We start from the raw sequence: 21,387 nt of genomic DNA on the forward strand, positions 1-21,387 counted from the left end.
TCGATCCTATCTCTTCCCTTTTGACATTTTTTTAAAGAGAGGGAGTAATTTTTAAGGCAATTGAATGAATGATTCAAAGAGTGTAAATCAAGTTAGTTAAGAGGGAAAAGAGAAAAATTGAAAGGAGAAACAAAGGTCGTGAGAGAAAGAGAAGCCCGCCTCTAATTTGATATCTTTCTTATAGGATATAAAAATAAGATATATACTAAAAGTTGCACTATATATATATATATATATATATATATATATATATATATATATATATATATATATATATATATGTATGTGTGTTAATTTAATTTTTAAGTTTAGAGCAACACTTGCTGGATTACAGGCTCTCTCATTTTGAACATAGATGATAAAATTACTAGAAACGATTTCGCCAAAAATAGTTAAAAGATATATTACCAAAAAAAGTCAAAAGATATAGTAAAGCTAGTGCTTTTGACTACTCAGGCTAAAACTTTGACTAAGTATTCTGGATTTTTTCTAAATACACACCAATTTGTGAGAAGTGCACTTATAAATCGACAGAAAGTAGTTTTAGTCTTGAGTGATGTAAAAGTCTGCTAGTCTGCTCAAGATACACTTACTATACAAGTGAAACAATCAAGTAGGAATTGAAACAATATATATATAAAGATGATAACCATTCACGGCCTTCAAAAATAAGTTGGATTTCACCTAACATTTATATATACTTGTTGAATAAATGTTTGAATTTCTTCATTAATTTGATTTAATCTACACTAATATTTAACAAGTAAGAAATCTCCTCAAAGAAAACTTGTAAGAAATTAATATTGTAAGATGAATAAGAGTATAATCAGTTGAAATACAGATATTGTAGATAACATAAAAAAATATAAGAAAAACACATACTAAGGATATCAAATTGTGTTTCCTTGTATTAAAGATGCGTGGAAAATGAAAATTAAAGATACGTTTCTACCATTATCCCATGAGAAACCTCTACAAGAATAGAAAACTCTATATTTAGATACCCAACAAAAACAAAATTAGTGAAAATTGAGGAAGCTTCTTCTTCATTTCATTTAGCAAGTTGTTATCTAACCGTCCTTCATTCTTCTTTTTCAATTTGATTCACCTTCATCTTTCTTCTTCTCCAATACTCCTTTATCCTTCTTCTTCTTCCGTTTTTGTTAATGGAGGTGGTATGGTAAAGTAAACTCGAATGAAATTGATTGACAAAAAAACTAACTTTTTGCAAGTAAGTCAAAATGGTCCCAATAATTGAAACTTAACGTCAAAATAGTCTCCAAAAAATATAACTAACTGATAAAGTGATACACGGCGTGATTTAATAAATTTGCATTCATACTAGGAGGGTGAAAATTGTTACTAGAGTCTTTGGAGACTAACTTGATGAATATGAAGACGGTACATGACCTTTCTAAAGCTTGTGGTGGATATCTAACATTTGGCCATGCTTTTTAATTATTTGGTATCAAAAAGAGAATTCAAGGATGGTTTAGTTTCGTTGAATAATGATCAAGATGTGTTGGCTATGTGCCACACAGCTCTCGCCCATTCAAACAAGGATGTGCTTTATATTTTGAGCATGTCTTAAATGTCACGTCGGATATACTCCTTAATTTTTGCCTCATGTTGTTGACTAGCTATTTGTTGGCAGCACACTTATTATATGAATACACACTTATTATATCTCGTTGTTGTGGACCATTTTGTTAATTAGTTATATTTTTTGGGATCATTTTGATATTAAGTATCAAATGTGAGGGACCATTTTGATAGTTACTTGCAAAAGTTAATTTTTTTTTGCCAACCAATTTCGTTCGAGTTTGCTTTGCCATACCACCTCCATTAACAAAAAGGGAAGAATGAGAAAGTTATGGGAGAAAAAGGATGAAGATGAATTGAATAGGGAGAAGAAGGATGAAAGATGAGCTAGCACATAACAACTATGTTGAATGAATTAAAAGAAGAGGCTTCCTTAAATTTTCTACTCAAATATCTGTTACCTACATAAAGTGAAAAAAAACATGAGTAAAAAATATTTTTTTCCATTGACAATTTAGTTCAAAATAATATGCGCCGAAGTGGAAAATCTCATGCACACATGAATATGCGGTATAAGCAACATGTCATGTATATACTTAATGTTAATAGAAATCACTCATATTTAATGGTTGAACTAATTTATTATAACATTTTCATATTCATGAACTAAATTTGTCATTTCAAAAATATAGAGACTAATTAAATTGTCAATAAATGTATAATTCAAATACTAAATAAGCTATTTATCCTAAATTTTTTTATTATAAAGATTTCGTGACTATTAATAGTTTTGTCAATAAAATCCATCAATTGATGTAGGAGCTTAGATTGATACATATTGAGATTATTTTGTGTTGGAATAGCATTGAAATAATTTATTTTAATTTTTTGTCCAAATTGGTAAAAACAACTAAGGGTTCTCGATCATAATTTTTTTTTCATGATGTGTATACCTTGCATTAAATCAAATGTTTTGTAACACATCCCAAAACATGAAACTTACTATTTTGAAATACATATTTCTATCCAAGAACACTTGTAGTTGAGTTATTTTGTTCTCTTTAATTAGATGATTCACAAAATATATTTCGGGCTTCACCTTGATGGCACACAACAAGTAACATACTAAAATTTCACGAGGCTTTGTAAAGTCATTTGTAAGAATTTTTCGAATTATTAATGAAACTTTTTTTTCATAACCTCTCATTTCAATATGAAATTCCTCTCAAATCTTCAAGTTCTTTGTAAATTTTATTAAAGGGTTATGTTTGCTATTATTTTGCACCCATATACTTAAAAAAAAATGCATAGAAAATTGATGGCTAGAATGAAAGAATTTCTATGGTCCTAATGTGATTCATGAAACTTGATTTATTCCCAAATTTGGATTTTTCCTTTTGTCTCCTATATTCTTTGCACTCTCTCATTGTGTGCGCAATTTTATTTTCTTTCCCTTTCCTTATGTTGTGCTAACACCTTTCTCTAAGCTATAAAAGATCATTTTAAGTGGCAATATAATTTGAATGGAGCAAAAGGACAATAAAAGGTTAAATAAAATCATAATAATTCATAAAAATGAGAGATACGAAGAGGAAGAAGGTTTTTTTTGGGAGGGGGGTGGATATTTTATTTATTTTTAAAAAAATGTTTGATGTAAGTGTCCCCAATTTTTAACACCTTGAAATATTTTATATTGATTTATTTGAGAGAATTTTATATCTTTTGTATACCCTCACCTTTTGGGCTTGATATTTTTGTTTGCATCATACTTGTGTTATTAAATATATTTTAGTATTTAGTTTAAAAAAATATTTTAGTATATTTGCACTGCTATCTCAGTTAGGATATTTTTGTTTGGAGATTAATTTTGATTATTGTATGACTTAAATAATAGCCTTTGTACCATTTTTTTAATGTCTTATGCTTGTTGTGTGTATATTATTAAATAATTTCTGCAGGTACAATTATTAATATTTTTAATAATTGTTAACTCATCTGTCGTGAAAAATATTATACAATTTTTTGAATTTGTTGAAGTAGATTATATTAGCTAATAAGCTATTATTAACTAGTTAAATAAGATCGTTTTTAATAAAAATCCTAATTTAATTAGTCAAACAAGTTCAATTGTAAGCTAATCAAATAAGTTTTTTTATAAGAAATATAAGATTATTTTCTTTCATTCAAAATGTGAATAACAATACAAGAAGAAATATAATCAAAACATGAGAGCTAACATAACATCTAGAAGTCCTAGCTGAGCTATGACTCACTTAATTGGCTTATCTCTTTATAAAATTCATCATGGAGTTTTGAATACTAGAGGGAACATTTTCACATCTGTTGACAATTAATTGGAATTCTGAAAGTGTTGTTGTTGAGGAGTACTATCGAAAACAATTTTGCAATCAGTTTCAACAATGACTTTTTGAAGACCAAGCTGTTTTATCCATGAGAGAGCTTTGTGCAGCGCCCATGCCTCCACTATTTTTGGGGTTGGATTTCCAAAACAAGTGAATGTTAATTTGACATTTCAAATGAACTTTAAATCTCTTACGTAATTGATCCACCATAAAGTATCCTTTAGGAGCTAAAAAGAAGAAGAAGTTGGATCAACTATAACCAAGGGCCATCTTGAATCAAGTAACAAATAAAACAAATTTGCTCTTAACCAAGCTTTGTTAGTATAACAGAAGTTATCATGTTAAAATGAAAACTTGACAAATATAACATTTTTTTTATCTTAACAAACAATCTGAATGAAACTAAACATATCTTAATCAAATTGGTTTAGTTCGGATTAATTGAAAAAGTTTAAAATCCAAACCCAAACCAATCTATATTAAAATAATTCTACTATAAAATCTTATTAATTTTCCTACTTATCTTGTATTGTAAGTATTAAATATACTTTATATCTTTAAAATATTAAGTACGTAGTACTTTACTTTTTACTTTTTCATTTTGTACCTTTTTTATAAGGCAACAGAAAATTATAAGAATATAAATTAATAAAAGCAATATAGCATTATTCAGTTCACCTAATCAAATATAATTAGTTAAAATTTAGTTTTTACCTTAAAACTCATCCAACCCAACCAAACCAAAACTTAAAGTTGTCTGAAACAACAGCTTGGGCCCTGCCATTATTATTCTGCAATTCGGACCCTCCACACTTCATCTACAAAAATTCTGAGCCTCTGTTTTATCTTTTCTCTGTTTCTCAATCAGTGGTTGTACTTTCCGCAAACCGAGGCCTATTATGCAGATGCTGTAAGTAGTGTAATGTACCGTACGTACCGTAGTAAAACTCAAAAGAGTAATATTTTAATAAATAAAGAAATTAGATTGGATATTCATAATATAGCCTTGCTATTTAATTACAAATTATTATTTATTAAATTTATTAATTTTTATAATGATTATTTTAAAATAATATTAATAAAAAAATTTATTGTTTGATATTATACTTTAAAAGCTTTAATACTGGTAATGTATCATTATTAAACTCATTAATATACTATATCTTTTTATTAATTTTTCTACTAAATATACCTATTTTTCCGATAAAATATTAAATAAAAAATTAAAACATTTAATATATTAAAAAAACTCCCTACCCAGTATATAAAAAGTAAAAAGAAAAAGTTGACTGAATTCAATTCTGGTTCAAAAAACGGATTTTTTTTTTCTGATTCAAAAAACGTTCGCCCCCAATATTCAAAACCCATTGGCGTTTTTTTCCAGAAAAAGGGTGAAAAAGTGAGAATAAAAAGAGGGGAAAGTGGAACCAGTTTCTCAATCTTCTCTCATGGGGCATGCAATATGCACTGCGATAGAGTTGAAGATTGTTGTTGTTGTTTTGTAGCGGTGAAAATCCGTGAATGGGGTACGTTGTATTGTGTAGGGTGTGAGTGCATGGGACCCGTGTGCAATCAGAGTAGAGAGAGATTAAAGAATAACTTCAACGTCACGACACTGTGGGATAGTAAAAGACAGCTAGCAATGAACACGGAGCATCACCTAACGTTGTTGCCCATCACATTTTTCTTCTTTTCTATCACACTACTTTTGTTTTTCTTCTTCTCTTCCCTTCTAAGTTCTTACTTCTTATCACTCTTTTAAGGCTTCTTCACTCCTCTCTCTCTTTTCAAAACCCTCTCTTATTTCCTCTTTCTGAACATTACTGTACTTTGTTGTCATCATGGAGAAGAATAGCTACTAACGTTGTTCAGACTTTGGAGCTTCCTTTGTTTGTTTGTTGTCTCTTTCTGTGTTTCAGGTTTGCCTCTGCTTCTCTCATTTGGTTCATGAGTATTTGTTACACATTTTGCTCATTTACTATTGGAAAAAGAATTAGGGTTCGTAACCCACTTTTTTTTTTTCTTTCAATCTAACACAGTATAGTTGTTTCTCCGTTTGTCGCTCTGCTACACAAACGCATATTTAGAGTTGTGCAAACGGTTAACCAAACATGTACTTAATCTTCTAACTTGATTAATCATGGTTTCACTTTTAGTTACGAGAGATGTTCAAATTACGTACGTGGAAACCTAAAAAAAATATTTGACACGTCACACGTTTGGTCTTGAGAAAGGAATTCGGGCAAGAATGAAAAATGTTGAGGGTTTACTAGTTAATTACTACGTACCCTCATTGTTTTTAATTATTCTAGTATATTTCAATTGAAAATATGAAATGAGTTAGTATATTAATTATTAGTTATGTCTGATTTCTTTCAATTTCAATTTTCTCATCCGTAGCTGATTTTGTTTTGTTTTTCTTCTTTTCTAGGTTTGGATTTTGAAATTGTTTACGCATTGCCGATAGGTTTGCTCAAAGTAAACTAAAGGTTAGGTCTTGTTCTGCATGTTCTACCTCAATTTTTATAAAATAGTTTTTTTTTTTCTTCTGAAGGATGATGAAATTGAATGTTCTTATGTTCTTCGTCTTCAATTTTATGACTTCAAAGACAGTATGGAACAAATTTGGGACCAGCTGTTGCTAACATATATTCCAAGTGTTAGCTGAAATGGCACCTTTTCAAAATTATTTTCATTCGTAATTTTCAATTAATCCCGGATTTTATGTCAAATTTCAAAGTAAAAGAGAGAATTAAATATTATTTTTAATAGAAGTAATTTTGAAGTCTCTATTGTTAGCAATTACCCAAAAAAATGAATTTCTTACTGATGTATTTAAATTGTTTCGAATTTTGATTAAAACATAATTAATTAAAATAAAATTCAAAAACTCACTTTACCTTAGATTTCTTTTCTAATTCTTTCTCTATAATTCCCAAAACTAGAATCTTTGACAATTTCAGAAAACCCATATGGCCATATGGGATTGACTTCGTTTAGGATTTTCATTTCTCAAATAACCGGAAAAAAGTTAATAAAAAAAATATTACATTTAAAAATGAGTCTAATAGACATGTATAGTAAATGTATTTTTTTAAAGTTTTACCATTAATGTTGGTCAATAAAAAATCTATTTGACATGATTTTTAAGATACCTATTAATAAATTTATTGTATATAACATTTATGGTTAGACAATATACATGAATTATTTATATTTGAAAATTTTAAATTTTCTTACAATATTTACTTCATAATCCTTTCACTTTCCTTGAATAATAAATATTTTATATTTTTAAGACATTATATATATTTATTTATTGTTTTTAAAATAAAATAAAAAAGAGAGAGAATTTGTAAGAAACTATAGCATTTTTATTTTATTCTTTATAAGTTCCCATTTTAACATATTAATTTATTATCATTTTTTCTATTCCATATTTCCATTTCAATAATTGCCATAAACTTTCAAATTTTGTAAAGATCAATATAAAAAACAAAACACTTTTATGACAAGTGCTAACATGCGCTCTCTCTTTCACGGTGGACACCCTACTCCTTTCGTGGGTCCCCCGACATGGGCGCTACTACTAATAACGGATTTCGAACCATTCACACTCTCATAACTCATTCTTCAAACAAACAAAACCTTAAAAACAAAACATACTAAACCTTCTCCTTTTCTTTTCTCTTCCATTTTCCCAACTCACACTTCTCATTTTCTCAGGGAAATAGAAAAAGGAAAATGATCGGAAACTTCATCGACGACATTGACTGCGGCAACTTCTTCGACCACATCGACGACCTCCTCGAATTCCCCGACGACGCCGCCGCCGCTGACACCTCCGCCGCCGCTCCTGTCCCTCCACCGGCGAACTTCTGGTCCGCCGAGTCCGACTCGCTCCCCGCCACCGACACGGTGTTTTCCGACAACTCCGTGACGGACCTCTCGGCGGAGCTCTCTGTTCCGGTGAGTCTCTAACGCCTCTCATTTGTCCGTCCACGTGTGCACTCGACACGTAAACCCTAAACGTGTTGCGTGTAACTTCATCAACCCCCATGATTTTGTTGATGTTTTTATTACATGTCTGTTACTCCGCGTAATGGGGTTGCGTGAATATTTGGTTCTTTTAGTTGTGCATCTTCGCTTCAGTTGTTGATGTCTTTTTGTTCGTTAGTGTTCTACTGTTGTGTTTTTTTGTTTTTAATAATCTAAAGTTATCTTTTAAAATATTGATAAATTTAAAGAGTCTAATATCTATGCATTAAAAAAAATTTACACTGTAAGTGTATATAGTATTCTTCTCAAATTTGAAGTTGGATTTTGAGTTTCAGGGTTTCAAATATTTCAGACAATGGCTGTCCGAATTTTAAACAGTTTCATTATTTAAAATATCATATTAATCCATATTAAATATACTTATTTTTTCGTAAAATTTGTTAACTTAAATTTGATTAATGTGTTCCCATCATAACTTTTATTAAAAAAATTATTTATTAATTTTTAATTATTATATGGAGAACAATTATTTTATTTTTCTAAATTTAATAGGCATGCATAAATTTTTCATTGTAACCTATCAGAAATAATGACTTTTAAAAATTTTAATTACATTCTTTTGTATTTTTTCTTACTCCCTTAAAAAATATTAAATAAAAGATTAAAAAAATTAATGCTTGAAAATATAAAATAAATTTAATGCTTATACATATTATATAAAAAATGTAGGTGGATATTTTAGGAAAATTTAGAATTATTTAAGTAATTATTGTAAAAAAATCAATGGCCATCTTAAAGACTTTTTGTATTTATTTATATTAAAGTCAATAAAATTATTGTATATCACAGTTTATGATTAATTACAGTATATAAAAAATGTAATATGCTTTACAATAATATTCTCTCAAAATTAATATAAAGCTGTATATCAACATTTTCCTTTCTGAAATTCGGTTTTTTTAAAATAATTTAATCTGCACCGTCACAACTTAGACAGGGGTATATTTGGGAATTTAGTGCAGCATAATTTTGGATTTGGGTTTGTACAAATTTCCAAAAAAAAAATTAGACAAGGGGTAATTTGGTAATTTGGTAAGGACACATGGTTCTGTCGGTGAGAAACAATGGGCACATCCTCCACTCCGTTGTGGGGTTGCGCTGCCTAAATTATTATGATTATCATTATTGAAGGTCACGTGCCTTGCCATGTGACGCCATAATGGCCATTTACAAGGGTCGTCACTCTAAGTAGTAACTTCACCAGGAACTGTGGTTTGGTCATGGTCAAAATCTGTTACCTTCATTAAACGTGTCTAGATATTTAGTTAAAGAATTAATTTTTAGGATAAATTAATGAAATTTTACTTGATATTCCACTCTTTTCATTGACTCTATTAACATAGACTATTTTTTTTTCTGATTTCTTATGCAATTATATAAATTAAGGGAAGTCAAAGTAACGTCAAAACGTTTAAATAAAGGAGTAAAAGTATTGTATCTATTAATATTTAAATTAGTGTTTTTAGGACACTCGACACTTGTTAGTAAAACCTTACAATAACAAAGCTTTTAGTTATAGGTCTTTTTAATGATTCTCAAAGACATTAGTCAAAGAATGAATAAAGAAAAAGTATTTAATGAAAATTAAGTTACTTAAGAAATACACCAGTAATATTTGTTTATAAACAGTTTTTACTAAGCTTTATAGTAGTATTTGTTAACATTCTTCTCTATGTATTGATTCATTAAGCTAAGCTCACCCTTTTATTATTCCATTTCAAGAGATTGCAATATTCACCAATGGGGTTTGTTTAAATTCTCTGTCCCAAGAGGATTAAGTGCACTGATTAAACACTTGATATGCATTTAATTATATATATTATTTTCAATAGAAATTTATTATATGAATTTTTTTCAATAGAGATTTATTGTAAAATTTAATGAAATATCATAAAAAAAATTATGATGAGACAAATGTTAACCAATGTTTATAGCTTTACATCCCGTGTCATTTATGATAAAAGAGAAAGAAAAAGAAGTTATTGGGATACATAAAAAAAAATGTGCTCTTTTATAATTTTTAAATGTACTCTCTCGTAATGTCCAATATAATCTTTGCTTTTTTTAATTTCTTAGGGCACTTGTTAGAAAACACTTATGATAATAGTGTTATAACTTATAAGGATTTGTAGCTACGTACTTATTGATAAAATAAAATAAAAAGCGTAACAGAATTTTTTTCATCCTACCATTTACTTTTTTGCTTGAATTGTCAATTTAGTAGCATCTCTGTTATGTCATTTGTATGAGAAATCTTTTTCTTCTTGGCTAGGGAATGTTAAACTTAAACTCTAACTATGTTCAATGTGTGTCCTTATTTCAGTATGAAGACATTGTGCAATTGGAATGGCTGTCCAATTTTGTTGAGGACTCTTTCTCTGGTGGGAGCATGACCATGAAGAAAGAGGAGCCACAATGCACCACCACCAAGGAGGACATAGCTCCTGCCCAGTTCCAGACAGCAAGCCCAGTATCAGTCCTTGAAAGCAGCAGTTTCTGCTCTGGCGAGAAGGCTGGCACGGAGATTAAAATCTCCGTGCCATGTGGACGCGCGCGCAGCAAGCGCCCGCGTCCTGCAACCTTCAACCCCAATCCAGTGATGCAGCTCATCTCCCCTGCATCCTCCACTGGTGAGAACACGCAGCACAACGCTGCCAACACCTCCAAGGCATCATCGGATTCCGAGAATTTCGCTGAGTCGGTGATCAAGGCTCCTAAGCAGGCCTCTGGGGAGCACAAGAAGAAAAAGAAGATCAAAGTGACTTTCCCATCAGGTCAAGAGCGGAATGCACCATCACAGGCAATTAGGAAATGCTTGCACTGTGAGATAACCAAGACACCACAGTGGAGGGCAGGGCCAATGGGGCCGAAAACACTCTGCAATGCTTGTGGCGTGCGCTACAAGTCAGGCCGGCTTTTCCCCGAATATCGCCCTGCAGCGAGTCCAACATTTTGTGCGGCCATGCACTCCAACTCCCATAAGAAGGTCCTTGAAATGAGGAACAAGACAGGCACCAAATCTGGCTTTGCAACTGTTTCTGCTGCCTCACCAGAACTCATTCCAAACACTAACAGCAGCCTTACCCTTGAATATATGTGAAAGGGGGAAAGGAAGGATTCTAGTTGGAGAATTCTCTAATTCTCTTTCAAGTCCTCTCTTGAGTCATGTCTTATACAAGGTTTTGAATTGCATTCTACAAACTGCAATGTTAAAGGTTTTAGAGGTGTCTGCAACTGCGTTGTGGTTGCGGTTGTGACTGCATCAGCCATATTTGTCCACAATTTTGATGGCAACCGCAAGTTAAAACCTTAGTCTTTGTGTTATTTCTTGTCTGTCATTTATTTTTCTCATTGGATTTTTGTACAGGGCTGGAATGAGGGGATAGGAGCAAAATAGAACATGATCATATTGTAGCTATATTTAGAACTGAAGAACAAGGGATAGAGATATGCAAGTCAAAGAGGGTAGAGTCACCAGAGTGTTAGCCATTTTAGGTCTAGTAATTGTAGCAGTACTCAGGAGGAGTCTTTGTTACTTTTCTTATTCTCATCATTTTTCATTTTTTTTTCTTTAATTTCTGTTTCTAAATATCCCTCCCTGTAGCAAATTCTTTTTGCTGTTCATTTGTAGCAAAACTTATGAGTTGATCAGGAAAGGAACTTTTGGAATTTGCCTTCTTCCTTTTAATGTTTTGTCTTGTGCATATCCTTTCCTAATATCTGCAAGCTACAATGAGTAAGTATATGCCAGTTATGATTTTGAGCAATACTGCAGTTTTTTTTTTAAGTATAAGAATATCTTGATCTATTCTAACTTTGGTATTGGATTCTTCCTAAGTTGTCCATATTGCAATATTGCTCTGTTTAGCAAACTGTGCAACGGACCAATTGTTGCAATATTGGCAGCAACACATGCCACTGTATCAATTAGTTCGCTGTGTGGAGATTAGTCTTTGACAGACGATATTAAAATTTCACAACGAATTTTGGCAATACCAAATATCAGGTATATTACTCTATAGGCACTAGACATATTACTTGAAAAGGAATAATATCACTATATTATTGAGTAAAGTTTTACGTTAGTCCCTAAAATACTGTTATTCACTTTAGTTTTTGATTTTACAGAAAAATTATTTTAATTCCTAAATCTAAATTTGTAAAATATTGTAAAATTTTATTCATTTTAGTCTTTAATGGAAATAAAAGAATGTAATGAAAAAGAAGATTAAAGTGAATAAATTTTTGTAAAGTTTTATGAAGTCAAACACTAAATAGAATATGCTTACAATCTTAGGGAAAGTTTATTTGACTACATATTTGTAACTTTTACGAGTTAAGATGAAAATTTTATATTTTTAAGGATTAATATCTTTATTATACCTCCTAGTTATAGGTATGGAGTGATAATTATAGGTATTTTTTTACCTCAAAAATAGATTGATCTGGTAAAAGGAAGATTATAAAAAAAAATCTTTTAGGAACAATTTCAAGAATTCGTTTGTTATGAAGTTTAAAAAGATTGCTAGTTTGGTGAAAATTTTCAGAAATTATTACTCATTACATAGATATGAGGTTAATTCAATGGCCAGAAAAAAAAAAAATCTCAAAAAATTAAAAAAAAAAGTAGTTGTCTACTATAATGTAAATTACCTACATAAGAGAACAACCTACAAAACCTACCAGCAAAAAGAAATAGAAAGAGAAGCAGTGGGAGAAGAAATGATGATGATTATTGATAAAAAAGGCATCCATGCCTTGAAAGGTAAGACTAATGCTACTATATTAATCTAATTATGACATTGAGAGACTCTTTCTGAGGACTTGGCAACATGTCATGATCTCATTTCAACTTTACAACCGACAATTAAATTAAATGATAATTTGCTGTTAAACTCAATCCATTGCATCAATCATTTCAGCTACTTGAATTTTCTCCTGCTGATGGGAAATATTCTTTCAAAAAATGTCACACATCTCCCATGCTTTAAGTTATGCCTGATCATAACAACTTTGATAAAGACTTCACAAGGATATATACCTCTCCCCCTCCAACATCTTTTGTATTTTTGTGTAATCTGATTACTCTAAACTGGCCCTGCTATTACTATATATATGTAAGAGTTGGGTCAATTTTGTCACCAACCTCTTGTGCCTACTATTACTGTTACTATTCCAATGTATTTTCTTTTTTCTAGTCATCTCTATCAAAGTAGGGTACGTATGAAAGGAGTGCAAGTAATAACTTCTTCCGTCTCTAAGGATAGAAAAATGCGTCCATAATTATCGATCAATTGAGGTGACTTATTTAATAACATATCCTCAACTTGTAGGAAAGGATATGGATTCTTTTACTAGAATACATTTTTGAGAAGAGGTGAAAATTTTAAGTATATCTAAGCCAAATAATCTTATAGACAGCTTAAATAACTTAAACTTGCACACAGATATTTCAGGTCTCACTTAAGAATTAAATATTCAAATTATAGTAGTTATAAAAAATTTATTCATTTATAAAAAAAAATGTAAAAGGAATAAAAGTGAGGAGATTGAATTATATATATTATTAGTATATAAATTATGTTTACACAAATATTTAATAAAAAGTCAATTAATGTTATTAGATATTTTTAAAAATATTTTGCTCAAAAAATATATAGTTATAGTAAAAATTAAAACGCCCAAGAGAACTCTTCTCTGGCCCTAAACTGCGTTTCTAATTGTACACAAATAGGCTATAACAAAAACAGCCCTCCTCACAAACAGAACAATTGCCAAAAGTCAAAATCCTTTTTTTATAAATTGAAAGGGTGAGAAATGAATGTATCATCACTTAGTGTATGCTTGAATATTATCTTTTTTTATGGAATTTGATTTTTTTTGTCTAATTGTTTAACATTAATCTAACACTCATTATTTTATGTTTTTACATTAGAAAGTGTAAATCCTCATGCCAATCAAATAGATTTCAAGAGACTCTTACATATTACACATGAAAGCTTATCCCATGCAATGTTGTATCAAACAAACTACTACCTCATTTCCTATATATAAGAAATAAATAATTAAATTATCAACACCAATAAAAATAATTAAATAAGTTACTTTCAATTAATTACAGTACAAATTAAATTTTCATTCCAAAAGTACCCTTAACATTAAGTATATTAAGTGGTGATTATATTTAATGAAAATATTCTTAATTTTATGAACAAAACTTTTCAGGAATAAATATTCTATTTTTTTAAATGCTAATACTACCAAAATTTCTCAAAATAAGATTTCCCTCCTAAATAACAATTATACAAATTTGCAAAACTAATGCAAATCATGATTTTCCACCAAAAATTAAAAATCCATTGGTCTGAAAAATTGAAATATGACTCTCCAATTCTTTTAGTAGTTGCACTAAATAAATAATGTAGACCTCACCGAAAAAAGAAAACACACTTCACAAAAAATGCCAATGCAAATAGATTTGAACATTGCACGTGAGAAAAATGAGGAACCATTGACAGTATCGTTTGTGCTTCAAGAAGTTGAGGAAGCAATAGGGACAAGGGGGAACATGAGGAAGTTGAAGAAATATTCACCCCGGATGAAGTTGATGAAGCTTTAAAACACAAGGAAGTTGAGGAGGAGCTAGCACCGACTTTGACAACAAGTGAAGCTCAATATATGATAAATATTGACTTTGTTTACTTGTTTATATTTTGTCCAAATTCAATTAGTATAGCCATATGTTATTTGATATTTCAAATTCCATCATTGTCACATTTTAAGTAGGGTTTGTGGAGAAGAGGGCACGCCCTCACAGGTGAGCTAGGGATTTAAAAAGTGGCGCGGTGACAATTTTATAATTAAAGGGAATAAAAATTACGATGATTTTACAAAAAATTGTTATAATTTTTATTTCATCTAATTATAAAATTATCATCACGACATATTTTAAGATGATTTATCGTAATTGTCTTAGAATGTGCGTCATATAAAACAAATTTTTTAATAGTGTAATGAGCATTTTTATGGTCTTTACTAAGGTGAATCACATTTGGGTTGGATCTTCAAGTGGTTATTGGGTTTCAATTGGATGTGAGGGTGTAGTCCTTTTTACAATTTGAGGGTGAGAAATGAATAAAGGTCAGTTTCTTTAATATTAAAAAAAATATTTTTAAATAAGTTTTTTTAAGAAAATATAGATAGAATTTGTTTATTTTATTTAAAAAAAGTGCTTGTAAAAAAATTTAAACAAACAGACCCTAAATCATACCGAATATGTGTTTGAATATTAGTTTTGTTTTAATTAAACTCACATTCAGAAGTCAATTAAAATCTCTCATTACTTTTATGCTTGTGTATGATTGGAAAGTGTTAATTCTGAGTTCAATGCCAATCAAATATGTTTTCAAACACACTGTAGTTTAATCGTAAATATTGATTTCACTTATGTAACAGTTGAATAATGTGATATAGTTTAATAGTATTTTTTTATTAAATATTACTTAAATAAAATATTTATAAATATATTATTGGATAGTTAGGGACCGTTTGACAGGGGGAAAATTTATGTCCGAACATCATGAATCTTAGAAATCATATTTATTGGGAAGGAATAAAATTTGTTTGATTAGTTATTGAAAATCATTAGATAAATTTTTTTAGAATCGAAGAGTTATGCATATTTTTATTGATTATTTTAATTATATATCATAATATATAATTTAATAAAACATTTTAGTTTAATAAAAGAAAAAGTAAACTCTGAAAAGTAAAATTCTCACTTCTCTCATGAAAATGTTTTTGTAAAAAAATATTAAAAAAACACTCCTAAAAAATATTATTATATGGGAATGTTATTTATTTAAAATGCATACCAAACGTGAGAAATTAAATTTTTTAACCTATAATTCCTAAAAAATGAAAAACTTATCTCCTATCGAACATCCTTTAAAATTTTCATTTGCATGGTACATGAAAAATTATGAGGAAAATTCTCAAGTACTTTTTAAGTTATTAAAATTGTATAGACTTAATATTACACAAGTTTCTTGTACATCGTATGGGTATTTTAAATTTACTATTCATGATAATGCCTTTTCTATTTGATAAAAATATTTAGTAATTAAATACTATAATAATTTATTTTAAGGACAAACGAACAAAGATATTTAAAAGATAAAGTTTTGTCTTAAAAAAAATGAAGTACGCGCGATTTAGATTTAAACTTTAATAAATATATGACCTATTATTTATACATGTTAAGCAAAAATATTATTGCATATATTTCATTATATTTTTACATGTTAAGCAAATACTTTGGATGCAAAAATTATTTATAATCATCACTCTTTATCTTTTCTAATATAATTTGTTTACTACATTTTGTTGCTCATTTTAGTCCATATAAATTTTTAAAATTTAATAAATGATTCTTATCATCATTTACTAATGAGGTAACATACATCTAAATATGTCACAAAGCATATCATTTCATAATAGTTACTATGTGACATATTTAGATGTTTTTCATATTATTATTAAGTGATAATAGAGACTATTTTTTAAAAAAAAAATTATGAAGACTAAAACCAATAAAAATAATTGGTGACCTAAAACCAAATTTAGTTATATTCGCATAGATTAAAAACATATGGTTAAAATACAACTTTGATCTTCTTATTTTATATAATTTATCATTTTGATTCCTCGATTTTAAAATAAAAACATGTACTCCCTGATTTTTGAAATATAATAATTTTAGTTCAATATTTAATTTTACATATGTTTTATTTTAAAATGGGAGGCCAAAAATACAAGTTGGCCAAACACATATTTATGCCTAATCATTATCTATAAAAATATGGTTAATTAGTCTACCTTTATAAGAGAGTTAGGTTACAAGAAAGTAGAGTACCAAATAGCAATGTGGCCGCCTAAAACAATACTCAAACTCTAGTCTGTGTGTTTATAAGAACTAGAATATAACTTAAATAAAAGCATACCTCTCACTAATGCAATTACCACCTTATATTGATGTCATCTGACATCATTGGCTCCAAGATCAATGATCATTCGCATAATGTAATCTAAAATGTTACAATTAATTTTGCAAGCAATTTTTCTTTGGTCTGTATATATACACATTCCAATAATAAACAGCCTCCCTCTTAACACTTCCTTTTTTTTTTTTTTTATAATAGATAGTGTTATAGAGTAAGTATTACTTTCTCCTAAGTACAATGTCTAATTAGAAGCTGGTGAGCTTTTGAGAAGTTTCATCATGAAGTTGAATCTGATATCTGGTGAGGTTCTTGGCTGAGACCACTTTGCTCCTTCTGGAACCATGATACATTTGTAACCTTGTCCTTTGTATAACATTGTGGCCACAAGATTAGCCCCAACTTCTGGCATGAGACTCTGCCTTTGCTATCAATTTCTTAGCTATCCCCTTCCTCTGAAAATTTTCCCGGACCGCCACATTTGATATGTATGCAATTCCAGTCCTACAACACAAATAATTTGTTCTACAGTCATCAATAAGGATTCACATGGTAAAACCATAATCTGTTTTGAAGGGTAATGGATGGTTCAAAAGCTTTATAAGACAATAATCTAGGTGGGAAAAAATATTTTTTAGCATATCTAAAGGCAAATGCATTCTTACCAATGCAATCAATGTCAACAGATTAGAATTTCCAATTTAACAAAATGAAAGGTACAGTTTAACCAAGAAGAAACTGTGCATGTGTGATGAAAGATTCTGTGTAATTAGTAACATAAATGACATATATGCTGTGTTCTATAGAGGGAAATCATCCAGTGATAACTTTTAAGACAATAAAAGTGGGCAAATGTATACAAGGTCTAGATGTAACGGTTATAAATTTGAGACTTCAAAATCGGACAAGCTAATTATAGCTGCAGGTGTAACTTTCTTGAAAACATTTTCTGCATTTTTTGGTGTTGGTTTAAATATTACAATTCGAAAATCTTTTCTTATGCTTGATGCAGAAAAACATTTTGCAGATAATACATTTCCAATATTTGATGAAACAGTAAATAAATAATGTGTTTTCTATTGACCATATGCATTGGGGTCATATCATATCACAGGAAAGATACCAATCTTTCATTCGATGCATTCATTCTAAAATATGCATTCTTAATTGAGGTGGAAGGAAAGCCTACTAAAATGATATGTGCCCTGATTCCTGTGAGGAGTTCACTCAGCAATACAAAAAAAAAAAGAGATGTTTGCTCTGAAACTTTGCACAAAACGTGACTTCCTATGGCTGCTGTATAGGCCATATGTCATACCTGCTTAAAAGTTAGGTAAATAACATGTAGCATAAGTTCATAAGAGTTCTCTCCCCTAAAAATTTTTGTGCCTCTTCAGGGGACAACAGCTCTCTGCCCTTCCTATAGAAGTCATTTTAGGACACCAATTTATCAGAAGATTTATATATGAAATGCGCCACGGTTTGTAGATGGATTCAAGACATGGTGAGGTACTTCTGTGAATGACAAACTAATAAAGCAAAATTTTCTGCTTAAAGTTTGAGATCTGAGCATTATACACCAAGGAAAAAGTGGACAATCAAGTTTGAGATCTGAGCATTATACACCAAGGAAAAAGAGGATGATGCAACCCATGTCACATTGAAGCTTATAATGATGAAATGCATTATCTATTACTTCATGGCCAAACTATGAAGCAATGCACCAGTAATCATTTCAAAATTGAAATTTTGTATGATGAGGTAATAATTTTATCAGCCAAGGTACAAACATAATATGAACAATTTCTTTGGAAATCAGTTTCTTAAAGAAGATGGTGAAGCATGAATCCACACTTACACAAGTCAAAAAATGGCAATATTATAATATCTTTGGGCCTTAAGACGTATATAACTCCTTAAGCTCCAAAAGTATGTGCTGCACTCATAACCCCTTTCTTGGTAGAAAGTCTGCATTATTGTCTACTGTTAATATACCAGCCACATAGCCTTTGTTGAGGTTGAATTTCCCATCAAAACCACCCATCTTGAGACCCCCACTTCCAAATGAAAAGGACTCATCAAGCGAGCTGTCAATAACAGCCACCAAAACAGATTCTTCTGCAGTCTCTCGGCCTAAAGAATCCGGCTAACATAGCCACCACCAATCTGTCTATCCTCAGCACAAAATCTAATGGGAAGGAATATTCAGGGAAGAAGCACTTGCAGTGAGTCTCTGCCACTCCCCCAGTAGTCCTCCAACCTTGCCTCACGGACAATAATTTCGGGGGACACTGTTGGGAACAAATCAATAACTTGACTAGCCCTGCAAATTCCAGAATTCAAACACCAGAGTTTTATCTCCAGTAAAGTTGACATCTCTGAGTGTATTAAGTGGAAAGCATGCATGCCCAGAATGCTTTGTATCAGGTGAAATCAAAACCTATGAAGTGAAAATGAAACTGCATAATGTAATGTGAGTATGTGACTATACCTGTATATGATTCTCCACATTGTTTACAATGGTGAACTTAAAAAAGGGTTTGAATAAGATCAATTGAATGAAGGGTGTTTCCCAATCTTTTACAAAATGACAACCATTCCCTGGAAAAACTATTACATGGTTCCAAACTAACATAGTCCAAGTTAATCTCCATATGACACATAATGTTAATTATCTCTTCCTCATAAATTGCAAAATTCGACTACAAGTCACGAAAATTGGTCAGAAATTCAGAATCATGTATACATGATAGTCCTAGACTATACTATATAATAATTTCTCCATTTGAGGCAAAAAATAGCAGCAATTCGGCTAATAAGTAATTGATTTCAAAAGGCCTATCTTTAATCCACTTCATCATTTTCTAACAATTAAAGGCTTATACACAGATGTGCTAAGACAACAAATCCAACAACCAATACCACTGAGTTACTTGAAGGTTGAAAATTGTTCAACACCAATAAAAGAGAACTTAAAACAAAGCACAACCCAGCAATGCAATGAAGCCTGGGCTGCAGGTAATTCATCATAGGAAGGTGAAAGCTTGGATGGGAAAGAGGTTGGTTTCTTAAAACTGGCATTGAAAGGTGAGACTTTGGCAAGAGTTGAGGATACCGAGGTATCCAAAGGAATAATTGACAGCATTTCGTGGAGGGTCTCTCTGTCTCTTGTTCAGCTCTGTCTTCATTGGAAAGATCCCAATATTCTGTTTGTGTTTAGTATAGGGGAGAGTGAGTTACATGACATGACAAAAGAGTAAAAGCAGACCAAGATGAATGAGAAAATAGGATGAATGGTTGTTTGTTTGACGTGAGGGAATGTTTTATTTTTGTTATTACATAAAAGAAATTAAGAAAAAATTAGAGATATAATATTGATTGTGTGATAAGAAAGAAAAGAGAAATATGAGAGGTTTAATTTTGCGTGCTAACAAACTAATACTTAATGTTTCCTGATAAAAAAAACTTATAAGAATGTCAATATGTAGTTTCTTTTCTTCTAAAACTTTATATTGAAAATAGTATAATATTTTTTAGGGTTTAAATCTTTTCTGTTAAGTTATTCTTAAGACTCCTTTAATTTATAAATAAAATAATAATAAAAAATTTATTGAAAAAAAGAAGAAGAAATAAAATCAACAAGCACATTTATTTTGTGACCATGTTTTTTATACGGAGTATTGTCAACTTTATCTCCACTGAAAACTTTGCTAACTAATTTTAGTGGAGTTTTTTTCTTCCAATTATATTTTTTTTTATCTATAAAACTTGAACTCAAAATCTTACTTAAGGTTGTCAAGTCTTATATCACTTAAACTAACGACTTATTAATCACCAAGTACATGAATCAATTGGGGTTAAGTTGTTCCAATTTAACAAACAGGTCTCAAACTCAAGTCCTAGTGTGGTCTAGACCAAAAAATTTTTTTGGGGGGTGGAGGAAAAGAAAGGGTAAATACCAATTTTGCTCAATGAAAGTGTCAAGCGCTCACAATTTGGTATTTGAAAGATGATAAATTCAAATTTAGCTCCTCAATGTGCAAAACGTACAACAAATTCATCATGTCGTCAATTTTTTTCTATTAACGTTAATGATTTTGCCTATGTGAGAACCCATGTGTATAGATAAAATATCATGTCATTGATTAATAATGTACTCGACTAATATGTTAGTATATTTATCATGGACTAAATTGTCAATACTAAAAGTTTTATTTTTCTTTCTTTTATAACAAGATTTGACAAATTAATCTTGTAACATTACAACTTACCATCAATGTAGTCTTTCAAAGATACAATTTATTGACAAATTAATCCACCAACTATAAAACACTTAATTAAATAATGTTAGACACAACACACTCACATACAAATTGAAATTCCTAGTAGTAAACATGAAGCTCAACCCTAGTTGTCATCAATCT

At 30.1% G+C, this 21,387-nt stretch overlaps 1 protein-coding gene and 1 long non-coding RNA gene across 3 annotated transcripts; one reads left to right on the forward strand and one right to left on the reverse strand.

Moving 5' to 3' along the window:
* Window positions 1-5,410: 5,410 nt before the first annotated feature.
* Window positions 5,411-11,652, forward strand: LOC114390957 (GATA transcription factor 8-like). 2 transcript variants are annotated; one of them, XM_028351905.1, is made up of 4 exons: window positions 5,412-5,824; window positions 6,337-6,394; window positions 7,632-7,874; window positions 10,288-11,652. In XM_028351905.1, exons 3-4 carry the CDS (start codon window positions 7,650-7,652, stop codon window positions 11,062-11,064), a joined length of 1,002 nt encoding a protein of 333 aa, XP_028207706.1. In that variant the 5' UTR covers window positions 5,412-5,824; window positions 6,337-6,394; window positions 7,632-7,649; the 3' UTR covers window positions 11,065-11,652. The 2 variants fall into 2 exon arrangements, with proteins under 2 accessions (XP_028207707.1, XP_028207706.1); XM_028351906.1 differs by lacking the exon at window positions 6,337-6,394 and having other exon boundaries at window positions 5,411-5,824.
* Window positions 11,653-16,973: 5,321 nt separating this feature from the next.
* Window positions 16,974-20,248, reverse strand: LOC114390303. The gene is made up of 2 exons (XR_003661869.1): window positions 18,822-20,248; window positions 16,974-17,467 (listed from the first exon to the last, which is right to left on the reverse strand). It is a non-coding gene; the product is annotated as an uncharacterized LOC114390303 (long non-coding RNA).
* Between the last annotated feature and the right edge of the window lie 1,139 nt (window positions 20,249-21,387).

The sequence above is a fragment of the Glycine soja genome, chromosome 16 (genome assembly GCF_004193775.1).
Source record: "Glycine soja cultivar W05 chromosome 16, ASM419377v2, whole genome shotgun sequence".
Taxonomy (NCBI): Eukaryota; Viridiplantae; Streptophyta; class Magnoliopsida; order Fabales; family Fabaceae; genus Glycine; species Glycine soja.